Genomic DNA, 13,212 nt, shown 5'->3' with positions numbered 1-13,212 from the left:
ATTCTTCTTGAGCCAGCTTCCCCTGAACAATATTGAGCCATGGAATCCTGCCTCTTTTTCCTTTGAAATCCAGTCTTCCATCTAGGGTCCACGGCCAGCAGTAGTTGGCTTTTATCATCTTTATCACGAACTCTGGGTGAAGGGCTTTAAATGACGATTTCTGTTGGATCCTAGAGGTAATGGGATGCCTCATCTGTCTAGACTGGAATTTCTTGAGTAGGGCAGCTGGGTGAAGGTTACCTTGGAGTGAACAGCAGACAAGTCAGGAAGAGTAACTAGTAGCTAATTGTCCAGATGAGAGGTGATGAGGGCCTGCACTAGCATGGGGGCTATGTAACGAGAGAGGAAGTTTACGAGAAACATTATGGAGGTCGAAACAATAAGATTTGGGAAAGTGATAGGATCTAGGGGATGGCATGGAGTTGGGAATGCAGTGAGCTTGTGAACCTCGGGGACTGTAAGGTTGGTGATGCCTTCGACAGGGCCATGTGTTCCATGACATTTGACTTTGTGAATGTTTACGAGCTAATTTCACCAGCCCTTTTCCAATTTCAGCTTAGATTTGCGGGTCTCCAACCAAACCAATTTTTACCGGCCTTTGTTAAGTATACTCCATCTCCATCCAAGAACCCATCATTCTTATATTTCTGGCTGTGGTCCCAAAATCAGAACCTTTTCCTTAGATTCCATCTTTTTAGCCTCATGCCTACTGCTCTCTTTTCCATTAGTAGTAAAAAAAAAATCTTGTGACCCTGAAGACGTTTCCCCCCGATGTTTGCCTGGAATTTCCCCATAACTCTGCTTTTTAGTTCAAGTCTTCTTCTGATGCTATCTCTGGGGAATAGTGGTCAAGTCTGAGAAGTCTTCTAGGCTGTTCATCCATTCCAGGATAGATGGCATGGGAAGAGATGCACCTCTTCACTTACCAGACTGACAAATCAGATGGGCAGAGCTGAATGCCCCCTCTGCATGTTGCCTTGTATCACCACCGCCTACCTCTCATGGCTGACCACCGCTAACTAATGGCACCTGGGGAGCCACCTCATCATGCCTTAGAGTGCAAGCTGATTCTGCCCCCAGGGTTGGCCAATGACCCACTCCACACAAGGAGCCTCATGGCTCTTCCCTCCAAGTGTGCAATTCTCTTTCTTACCCTTCTCTGGGTAATATTCTTCTAACCTTCAGCCTCCTGATCCAGGCTACCATTCCCCTTGGCTTTTACACATCATTTTCCTTCTTTCTTTCCTCCTCAAAGCACTCCTTATGTTCTTCCAGGACTGCTTCATTCTGCTTCTGACCTCTCAGCTGACCAGCCCCATCTCTTTGATGCTTTCTGAGAAGTCATGACAACATTCCCTCTTCATTCCACCTCCCTAGAACAAAACTCCCTTCCCTGGAGATCCCTCCCCTGAAGAGTTTTTTATTTGTATTTTTTGGTACCTTTAGAGTTTAGCACAATACCTACAGCTAGATTATGGAGCCAAAAGTCAAACTTATTAGCTATGTGATCTTGGGCAAGTCACTTAGCTGCTGGCTGCCTCAGTTTCCTCAACTGTAAAATGGAAATAGTAACACCTTTCTCCCAGGGTTGTTGTGAGAATCAAATGAGATAATGTTTGTAAAATGCTTTGGCTCATAGGAGGGGCTAAATAAATGCTTGTTTCTTTCCTTCCTGGCATGTAATAAATGCCTTTTCACTTTTTCCTCTTATCTGTCACCTATCAATCTCCTTGACTGGATAATTACCCATATCATGTTCCCTAACCCTGGATGACCTAAAAGCTCTTTCTAACTCCCCTCACACACCCTCCATGGAGAATCTACCCAACTTGCTGGATGGCTTCTGCTATTTCTCATGGTGAGATAGATATTAGGGGCACTCTTAAACAAAATTTCTTCCTTCTTCCCTTCCTTCCTCCCTCCCTCCCTCCCTTCTTTACGCTGCAAGTCTGTCTTACTTAAATTCAGTTCATGCATATACCATCCCCCATGATGTCATTGGTCCTCTTCAAAAATGAAGGTTCAACAACAATAACAACATTGTGGGCTGCGTTGACTTTTTCTATGACGTCTGGCCGAGTTCTCCATCGTATTTCCTCATCTTCTTCCTTCTCTTAGGTGATGTTGGTACAACTATTCAATACACCATTATCTTTATGACACTCTTTTTGCCTACCATGCACACTTTAAAGCAAAATGACCATTGGCCCATGAAATGATGTTTCTTGATGACTCGGATGAGAGTCATTCTATCACCTCCTTTATTTGCTTCTCTCCAGAGAATCTGTGAGCCTCCTTCCACTGAGCCATAACTTCTTTCATATTCTGTTTCATTCGTGGTGAAAATATCAATATTGATATTTTTAGTTCCTCCCTTAATAGGTGAGCTCATTGGCCATTGACTGAAGAGCTCACATTGAGGGCTCCACCCATAAAGTTCAATGGTCATTGGATTATAGGTCGAGAGCAGGCCTGCACACCCTGCACCCTGCGGGCTGCTTGCAGAACACCAAACTAAGTCATGCTGTCTTCTCACTGTGGTAGAAAAACTCTCTGACTCTTAGCACCTACCAGCCCCCCTGCCCTGCTACCACCACTGCACAGGCAGAAGGGGCCAACCAGAACTGAGGGTCATTTTGCATTTATCTTTATTTTTTCAGTTGCCATGGTCAAAAATTCTCTCATAGAAGGAAAAGAAAGAAGTCAAGGAGACCTTTGGCTTCTGCATGTCATTTGGGCTCCCTCCAATATCACATGTACTTCAAGGTGTTTGCAGATTGCTGTAAATGTTTGAGTCCATAAATCAATCTCCTGGTCTTCTTGTTTATTTCCCATGCTTGTTTCTTTCGGAACAAGAAGTTTCTAGAACACCACACAGTGCTGCCCTAGGCTATTTTTTCTCCTCTAAACCTTTCAAACAAAGTTCGCAGCCCTAGCTTAAAGTCTTCCCAAGGAGACTGGTCTTACCTTTCTTGTCCTTAGAGATCCATTTTCTCCCAGGGATACTTTCTTCTGGGCTACTATCACCATGATCAAGTAATGCAAAATAGAATTAGTAACCCAACTCACAAAGTGATACCCAAGATACAGGGGTTCTTAGCTTGGGGTGTATGAACTTATTTTTATATATATTTTGACACATATATTTAAATAGAATTGGTTTTCTTTGTAATCCTATGTATTTTATTTTATGTATTTAAAACATTATTCTGAGAACGGGCCCATGGGCTTTACCAGATTGCCCAAGACATTCAGGACACACACACACACACACACACAAAGACCTCTGATCTAGGACCCAACCCACTTCACAAACCACCTTCACAGGGTAGGTTTGGAAGGTACTCCTCGAGCTGCATCTTCAACCTGGCAGTCTTTAAAGGACCAGGGGCCAATGAGGTCTTGTTGCTGTCCTCTCATCAGCAGAGGTGGTGGAATGCTCTCAGTGGAGCAGTGATGCCAATGGGACCTAATGGGAGCAGGGAATCTTGGACCTTAAGGAGCATCTGGCTTCCCGTGCCACTGACAGAGCTCAGTGAGCCTCTGTCTGCCATCATCCTCACTGGGTTGAACATTGTCCAAGGGGTAGCTTTTCCCCCTCAAGCTCTGGAAGGTTTGTCTTTTCACATCCCACAGAACAGTGAATGTTCTGGGTATTTGGAGCACCTGACGCACTTAAAGCAGACCTCACTTCACAGAGGACATGACTGTTCCCACCCATTCAAAGACCAAGCAAAGGTTTGAAGGCGTCATCAGCAGAATAACCAGGCCTGTGCCCAGTAACTCTGGAAATTTTATGGAGAACACCATATAAAGATTGAAATAGACCCAAGCTCTGAGACTTTGAAAAGATTTTATTTTCCACCTTTAAAAATGCTTTTTAAATAGAGTCTTTGAGGGTTTATTTTGCACAGGAATAAAATCCTTTCATTGTAAACTGGTAATAACTCTGGGTGTGTACAGTGCACCATTTCATAAAAATCCTAGGTTTCAGTTTTGGCTAACGATCATCAGCTCCAACCTCCTTACCTTATGGAGGAAATATGGTTCAAGGGAAACAGCAGTGGGTTTGGAGTAAGAGGGCTTGGGTTCAAGTCTTGCCTCTGCCTCTGTTTACCCATGTGACCTTGAGCAAAGCACATTTTCACACATCTTGATTTCCCTTTTTGAAAAATGAGTGGGAATGAACTGGAATATCAGATCCTGGCTATGTCATTCAATACCTATGTGACCTTGGGCAAGTCACTTATTCTGCCTCTATCTTGCTCTAAATCTAGATTCCTACGAAATGAAGGAAGTCCAGAGAGGGACTTGCTCAAGGTTCCTCAGTGAGTAACAGAGTGCTGGGCTGTTCTATCCACTGCACCACATTGTTGAACCCAATTAGGGGTAGCCTGAGAGCAGAGAGAGAGAGACCTCGAAGCCGTGATAGTGGTTAGAGGAATGATTTATAAGCCCCTATTGTATTCTAATCAGTATTATTCAGTTTAGTGGGATTTTATAGGGTTAGTGATTATTAGTTTTATACTTATCCATTAATATACATTCAGTCAGTCTAGTCAACTAATATTATGACAGGAATTGTATACTTTACATATATTTAGGGATAATTAGATGAGATAGATTCTTTCTCATAATAGGCCCCAAACTTTAAACTACAGGCTATAAGTTCACTAACCTGTTTTAAAGTTTACTTGCCTAACCACCAGAATGCTGACCTCAGCCTTTTGGCCTGTAGGACCAAGGCCAATGTGGGCAAGAGGATGGCAGGACTCCAGGCCTCTGCCCACTTTTGTTTCATCACCCTGCCCAAATCCAGCATGGGTGGGATGTCTTGACGTGGTATGGAAAGTCCCTCAACTTATTTTTTACCCCCAGACCACCCCCTCTTGCCCAACAATGAGGAGGTGCCCATCTTGTGCACTTAGCAGAGATGACCCTTGCTTGACCATCCTGTGACCACCCATGCTGATGCATCATTTCAGGCCCTCCTGGACGGTCAAGAGCTAGGTCTATCAACCAATGAGATTCTGTATTTTACTTTACCTTTTCTGTGCCTCTGGCTATCAAGCACTGTAAAACTAAGGCCCTGGAGAGAGGGGAAATCTCCACTTGTGAGGAAGATGTGAGGTCCACTTTATTGGAAGGGGCCATGGAGCTTTCAATAAAGTGCTTTTGGCCCAGAGATCTGCCTTAGTTTCTTTTATTGTACATTGAAGAATTTTGGACCCCACAGTGGTGTTGGCATTCTACCTACCATTATCCTGCCCCCCCCCATAATCCCTTCACCAAACTTAGTGTGTAAACACCTTCCCAATGGTGTCAAGTGGGCAGGATGGGTGGGTGGAACTTTGAGGACTTCCCCTCTTCTTGGGTACCGCTGAGGGCTTCTGCATGTACCGTTATAGTGGGTTCCTGTACATGACGTGAACACATAACCTCTAGGTAAGTAGGTTGGAGGGGAGGAGAGAGACAGACCCAGAGAGACACAAAGAAGGTCAGACAGAACGTATAACTATGAATTTGAGTTTTACGTGTGACTAAATTATACTTTGTTTCCTTTCAAGGTTCTTTGCAGGTGGATTCTAAGCATCAAAAAGAATTATCGGAAGAACGTAGCCTACCACAATTGGCGACATGCCTTTAACACGGCCCAGTGCATGTTCGCTGCATTGAAGTCGGGCAGAATTCAGGTAGGCGCCCACTCCCTTCTCACACTGTTCCAAGTCATACCTCTGCCTTGTTTCATTTTTAATGCCAACGCTGAAAACACGGTTTAGTCCATTCCACTTACATTCCGAGATGGAGAAAGCCCTCACCTTTATGCCTGAGGAGGCTCCGTTAAAGGAGCTGCTCAGACCGAAGAAGACTTGGGGGGGTAATGTGATCATCTCCTTCAGAGGCTGGAAAGGCTGACGTTAGAAGGAGAGTTTGGTCCCAGAGGTCAGAACCAGGAGCAGGGATGTTTTGAGAGGCAAATGTAGGCTTGGTGTGCAGAAAACTTCCTAACGGTTGTTGTTCAGTTGTTTCAATCATGTCTGACTCTTCAGGACTCCATTTGGAATTTTCCTGGCAAAGATACAGGAGTGGTTTGCCATTTCCTTCTCCAGCTCATTTTACAGATGAGGAAACTGAGGCAAACAGGGTTAAGTGACTTGCCCAGGGTCACACAGCTAGTAAGTGTCTGAGTTCAGATTTGTATTCAGGTCGTCCTGACTGGAGGCCAAGCATATATCCACTGGGCCATGTAGCTATCCTAACAATTAGAGCTCCCCAAAACTGGAATTGGAGAGGATGAGTTCCTGTTCCGTGGACATCTTTAAGCAGAGGCTGATCATCCACCCACTGAGTAAGCTGTGAAAGTGGTTGTTTTTCATGCCCCGGAGGTCCCTCCAAACTGGAGGCTGTGATTCTGTTTAAGTTCTACAGGTTTCATTGTTGTTGAAGGAAGAGCAAAACAGCAACCTTTAACCTCATTGTAGCTGTCCTTCCATTGTATACATAGTATCTTTGTTTCCACCTGATTTCACCCATTTGGATGTGCTCTCCCCCAGTGCGGATCGCAGGCCATTTATTAAAATGACCCCTCAAAAAAGAGACTGGTTTCATGGAACCCCATCATATATACCCTGCAGGATGAGAATTGATCATTATTGTTTAGTTGTTTTCAGTCGTTTCTGGCTGTTGTGGGTTTTCTTGGCAGAGATACTGGAGTGGTTTGCCGTTTCCTTCACAGCTCATTTTATAGATAAGGAAACTGAAGAAATAGGGTGAAGTGACTTATCCAGGGTCACACAGCTAGTGCGTGTTTGAGGTCAAATTTGAATTCAGGTCTTCCTGACTCCAGGGCTGGAGCTCTATCCATTGCACCACCTAGCTGCCCCAATTGGCAATGGAAAGCAGTATTGATGGTGTTAATAGGAAAAAGTGAGATATTTCCCCTCCTCTATTCTCAACCTGCAAGAGGTCAGGGAACACAGCCTGGAAATTGAGAGACTTGGGTTCAAGCACTGGCCCCAGACCACCGAGGTGTGTGACTTAAGACAAGGCCCTTCACCTTCTGAGCTTCAGTCTCCTCAGGGATAAAATGAGGGTGCTGGGAGGTGATTGATCCTGGTTCTGTCACTTAATAACTGTGTGATACTGGGAGAGTTCAGTCCTCTGAAGTGAAAACAAACCACATGTTGGTTTTATCACAGTTCTAAGTTTTGAAAGTCAGATTTTGTACTCTAGAGACAGTTTTATATGGGTAGATACTGTTAAAGAACATAGTTATCTTAAGGAAATGGTAATTATCACTGTGTCGTTCACGCTCTTTTTAAAAATGTATAAAGAAATAAATATGTGCCTCAGTTTCCTCCTCTGTAAAGTGAGAGGGTTAGACTGGATGATTTCCAAGGTCTCTTCCAACTCTACATAAGGGACACTGTCCCTTTAAGGCTAACAGTATTTCTGGGTAAAGGAGAAGATTGGAATCTACCATTAAAGGGTTTAAGATATTGCTGCCATTATAGATGAATATTTAGATGCAGGGGGTCACCAGGCCACCAAAGGGCAGTCAAACTGGCTCAGGTCAGAAACAGAGCAAGTCAGAGCTTCTGTGGCAACCAGCCATGGGCTCAGCCTGTGATAGAAATGCCAAGTCTCAAAAAAAACCAAAAACAAAAACAAGGAAAATAAAATGAAGTTGTGAGTGGCTGGTTGTATAATATCACATACCAGGTGGACACATTATACTTTAAGTAGCTGGTTGTATTCATGGGAAATCCATCAGTGGGGCTTAAGAGTTAGAGAATGAGTAGGGGGAGGGATTCCCCAATGGGATTCTCAATGGGATTACCCTTCGGACTCCCTGAGAGTTTGATTGTAACCATCTGGGGGAGTTTGCGTGTGACCATATGGTAGTCTACCGCTGGAATCTAGACCTACCAGGGCAAGGGCACAAGGGAGTAAGTAAGCCAACCCAGAGAATAACAGGTGTTCACACTTCCATGCAAGGGTAATAAATCTACTGCACTGATAGCACCACTCACCCATTGATGCCCAAGCATGGCGTTCTCATAGTGAGCAGCATGTCATATACAGGGAACCTCATTACCTGTGTTCACAAAGATCCCCTTGAGCTCCAAATTCTATATGCTCTCTGATTCCCAAAGATGATTCCATCTTGGTTTCCTACAGGACACCTGTTGAATTAAAAAAAATTGAACATTACAAATACTATTGATAGAATGAGGTTAAGGGTCACACTGATTGGCCAAAGTAGCAGTTAAGATAACTGATCAGAGGCCTTTACCAGAGCACAGAGCCACAGCAGGGATAGTTACTTCCCAGACTGAAATCCGAATGGTCCTCTGGTGTCTCCTTGCTAACTTCAGGGGAATTGAGTAGCCCAGGGGTGGCCACATGTGGCCTGGGGGCTGCAGGCTCCCCACCTCTGGAATAGCCCAACTAAATAGGGTCTGATTCCATAATGCGGCAGAAGAATTTGACTTTTTTTAGAGCTGTGCCAGACACTGTTTAAATAGATTTTACACAGGAAAAATAATAGAAATATAGAAATCCCTCACTTTTTCATGTATGTACATACATATACACACATATACACATATGTATATACACACATGTATACACACACATACATGCATTATGTGTATATACTTATGTGCATGTACATATATACACGCATACATGTATGCATGTATATATGTGTATGTTCCATAAATACATGAATATGTGTGTGTAGGTTTTGTTAGAAGTCTGAAGTTACCCCCTGCTTCTAGTTTCATAGGCTTCTGGTTTTCACTGGCTAGTTTTTCCAGAGGGATTGTTTTCAAAGCACTCAAATAAAATGGCTCAACAATAGTTTTCCTTTTCTAGCTTCTGGCCAAAGTTATACAAAGTATCCCAAACATCTTAGTACATTTTTAAGCCATTCAAGGTTATTAAAGGCGAGGGTGGGGGGTGGGGGGGACTGTTAAAGCTTATTATGGGGTAAAATTCCAAAAAATCAAACTTGGATTCCTCCCCCCATCCCAGAAATAGAGAGTGCATGTGATCCCTCCAGCTTTAAATCCAAGAGTTGATGACGTTATTTTTCCTGTGTAAAACCTCCTTGTGCTAGCTAGATCTCTGAGTTGAAGATAGTCAACTCTCCTTCATCCTTCCTAATAGAAGAAAATCTAAAAAACAGATTTCACCAACTGTTTCCTTCATTTTGTACCTTTTGGTAATGACTTGTTCAGGTGATCAGGTGAATCTATGGTTCGGACAGTCTAGCTCAGCTGTATTCAGTGGAGTTGGAGGCAAGATGTCTGAGCAGAGAGGCAAAGCCTGGTAATTTCAGGTGTTCTAGGTATGTCTAACCCACAGCTGGCTAGAGGAGGCCAGGATGATTACCTCAAATACCAGCATCTGGGGGGCAGCTAGGAGGCGCAGTGGATAGAGCTCCAGCCTTGGAGTCAGGAGGATCTGAGTTCAAATGTGACCTCAGACACTTGAAACTTACTCGCTGTGTGACCCTGGGCAAGTCACTTAACCCTGATCGCCTCACCAAAAAGCAAAAACAAAACAAACAAAAAAATAAAATGCCAGTATCGTGCTGTTCTGAAGGGACTGGACAGATGATCCTAGGGATCCTAGTTACATCTTTCAATAAAGGTCATTTGTAACCAGAGCCACACCATGAGGCTGATTTGTGTCCAGTTCATTTCAGCCTGAAGTATGTTTTATGGGGTTCCAGCCATACCGAGGTGCTCTGGGGCCAAAATGAGGGGCACGTAGCTCAGATATTGGGCTCATGTCGTCATCAAAAATGTATCCGCACCTACCCACCAAACCCAATGAGATCCCATCGATTCTCTGCCTGATGTGCCCAGCATTCACACCTCTTCCTCTCTGTGTCTCCTTGTATGCAAAGAACCAGCTGACCGACCTGGAGATCCTGGCCCTGCTGATCGCAGCTCTGAGTCATGACCTGGATCACAGAGGGGTGAACAATTCTTATATACAGAGGTAAACACATCTGCAGAGGGCAGAGGGCAGAGGACAGACCTAATGTTTGGGGGCTAAATGATAGAGGGGCCTTTTTCTTCAAAGCCTTAGAAAACATTTGACATTTGTTTTTCATCCAATCAATAAACATTTATGAAGCCCCTACTATGTGCCAGGCACTGTGCTTGGGGATACAATGAATAAAAAGACAGTCCCTGCCTTCAAGCAGCTTACAATCCACTGGGTACTTGCTTTACCTGAAATATCAAGAGGGGTCTTTTTCCCAGCCTTGGAGTCATTTAAAGACCATGGAGGCTAACTCCCTTATTTGACAGATGAAGAAACTTGGTGCACAGCTGGGATCTGAGCCTAAGTCTTTGGTCTGATGAGGCAGCAGGTTGTAGCAAAGACAGTGCTGGCCTTGGAGTTAGAAAGACTTGGGTTCAAATCCTGCCTCTGCCATTTACTATCTGTATGATAATGAACAAGTTACCCTCTCTGAGCCTCAGTTTCTTTATCTGTAAAATGGGAATCATAATAGCACTTATCTTACCAGGTTGTTGTGAAGATCAAGTAGGATAGTGTGTGTAAAGAACCTTGGAAATCTTAATATGCTATCTAAATATTGGCTATTATTCTATTACTTAGGAATGGTAATGATAATAATGATAATAATAATAATAACCCCATCAAATAGAGAAGAATGAGCTCATCGAAACTGATGTTTCCATGGCACTAGAAAGCTTGCAGGGCACTTTCATTACTTTATTTAATTTGAGTGCAAGAATGACCCCATCAAGTAGGCACCACAAGTCATATTGGTTCCATTTCACAGGTGAGAAGACTGAGGCTCAGCCAAGTTAGCTAACTTTCCTAGGAATTGTTTTATTTTGGGGTATTTGTATCACAGAGCAGACACTTAATAAATGCCTGTTGACTGATTGCTTTGTCCCACTGCTGGGAACACTAAGACTAACATTACCGAGCATCTGTTATCACTTTAATGTAATATTTGCAAAATGCTTTCCGTATGTTAGCTCCTCTCGTCCTCCCAACAATCCTGTTCTACTAGTAGGTGTTGTCGTTATCCCCATTTTACAGATAAGGAAACTGAGTCCCAGAAGTTCAATGATTTGCCCAGAGTCACACAGCTAGGCAGTTTCAGGGGCAGGATTGGAATCCAAGTACAGCACATGTATTCCCTCCCCCTCCCCAACCTTAGAATGTAAATAAGCTCCTTGAGGGCAGGAACTGGCTTGCTTGCTTGCTTTTTTTGAGCATGTGTCCAGTGTTTAGCACTTTGTCTGGTATATAGTAAGCATTTAATAAATGTTCACTTTATCTATCTATGCCATGATGCTCTACCAGTCCAAATAAATGGAATGATAACTTAGATCTCTGTTTTTCCCCTGTAGAAATAACTAACGAGTTGTCTAAGGGTCGGTGTGTGTAGTGGATCGAATGTTAGGCTGGAGGCTCAAGAAGAACCAGGTTCAGATCTTTCCTTGATCTCCTACAAGCTCTCCTCTGGCCACAGGCAACCTACCCCGAGCCTTGGTTTGCTCATCTCCACCCCTTGGGCTTGTGAGGCTCCCATGTGACGTTTAATGAACAGTGCTTTAGGATCATCAGAGAGTGCTACTCCCCCATAGCTTTAAGGCGGGTTGGGAGAAAAGAGTATTTTCACCTGGGACATCCTCAGACAGCTTCTGACGACAGCCCAATGGTGCCCACCAAAGGAAGGCCTTCATGGCCAAGTGAGGAATCGGTCTTCCTTATCCTCCACCACCATCATCATTTCTCTTTCTTAGCCTGAGGTCAATAACATGGTGATTTTGTTACAGCTCCAATTTTTAAAAAATCTAAATCTTAGTGATCAAATTTTACATTTTAGAGCAGTTCTATATCGACAGATAGATACGATCTTATAAGATTGCTGTCTTAAGGAAATGACAGCTGTTAGTGTGTGTCCAGGCTTGTTTTCTAAACGGTTGTATACATGTGTAAATAAATAAATGTTCCAACAGCTAAATAAATTATAAACAGTGTCCCAGGCTGACCTGGTCATGAGAAAAAGCGTCATGCTATTAGCCAAGTGGCAGAGACTTAGACTTTGCTGCTTAGAAGGCTGTTGTTTTGTCCAAGCTGCCTTCTGATGCCTCCCTGGCCCCAGAGCATCCTCAGGTGCAGTCGGGGTCTGTGGCATCACATTCAGTAAGAAAGAAACTAGGAGGTACCTGCAAAGGGGCAAGGGGAGGGGGGACATCAGAGAGCTATAGAATAAAAGCAGAGGTTTGGAGATCACTGCTATCATTGCTTTGATCAACCTGACAAATCTCTGTGACCCCTGCCAGATTCTGAGATCTAACAAAAAGAGACGCATCCCCCCCAAAGATGTCTAATAACATTAAGTGGGAGGTTATCAGTACAACTCCCCTACCCTGACACCACCAAAGGTCATTCAATTGGCCAGAGACTAGAACCATTCAGTTATTTTTTTTCTTCTGTTTATTTAAAAATACATGTCTCAGAAAACATCTGGAGAGACGTCATCTCCACTTCAGAAAATGTCCTGGGAAAAAAGACAGTAATGCAGAATTCTGGATCCACGTCCACTGGAAAGCAGGCAGTTTTAGCTCCATTGTGACCTTTTTCTTTCCTTTTTTTCAATCCTTGAGCATTTCCAGGGTTTTCTTCTTTCTAAATCCCTGTGGTTAGACAAGTCATGGGGCGAGGGGGAGGGACTCAAAATTTTCCAGGGATGGTTCTCATTTTGGTGTTCTCAGCACATAAAGGCAGCTGGGTGGTACAGTGGATAGAGCACTGGGCCTGGACTCAGGAAGACCTGAATTCAATCCTTCCCTTCATACTTAACTAGCTGTGTGACCCTAGGCAAGTCACTTAACCACTGACTGCTTCAGTTTCCTCAATTGTAAAATGGGGATGAAAATATCACTTACTTACCAGGATTGTTGTGAGGATCAAATGAAATAATATTTATAAAGCATTAGCATAGTGCCTGGCATATAGTAGGCACTTAACAGGTGCTTCTTTCTTTCCTTCCAACTCCTAGCCCTGGGCATTTTTACTGGCTGTTCTCCACGCCTGGAATGAGCTGGCGCGCTCTCGCTCTCTCTCTCACTCTATCTCTGTCTCTGTGTGTATGTGTCTCTCTCTCTGTCTCTCTGTCTCTGTCTCTTCTCTGTCTTTCTCTCTGTC

The 13,212-nt window shown here is 43.7% G+C and overlaps 1 protein-coding gene across 4 annotated transcripts in view; it reads left to right on the top strand.

Annotated features, from left to right (window-relative positions):
- The window catches only part of PDE5A (phosphodiesterase 5A), a 186,235-nt gene that overhangs the window by 142,757 nt on the left and 30,266 nt on the right, over nt 1-13,212 (top strand). For all 4 annotated transcript variants that reach the window (XM_027853712.1, XM_027853715.1, XM_027853714.1 and 1 more), the window contains exons 13-14: nt 5,568-5,693; nt 9,920-10,014. In XM_027853712.1, the coding sequence (XP_027709513.1) occupies nt 5,568-5,693; nt 9,920-10,014 (221 nt within the window). The remainder of the gene's footprint in view (nt 1-5,567; nt 5,694-9,919; nt 10,015-13,212) is intronic.

The sequence above is a fragment of the Vombatus ursinus genome, unplaced genomic scaffold (assembly GCF_900497805.2).
Source record: "Vombatus ursinus unplaced genomic scaffold, bare-nosed wombat genome assembly UNPS02010193.1, whole genome shotgun sequence".
NCBI lineage: Eukaryota > Metazoa > Chordata > Mammalia > Diprotodontia > Vombatidae > Vombatus > Vombatus ursinus.
Note: the sequence above shows the minus strand (reverse complement) of the source record. Positions and strands in the feature narration are given on the sequence as shown.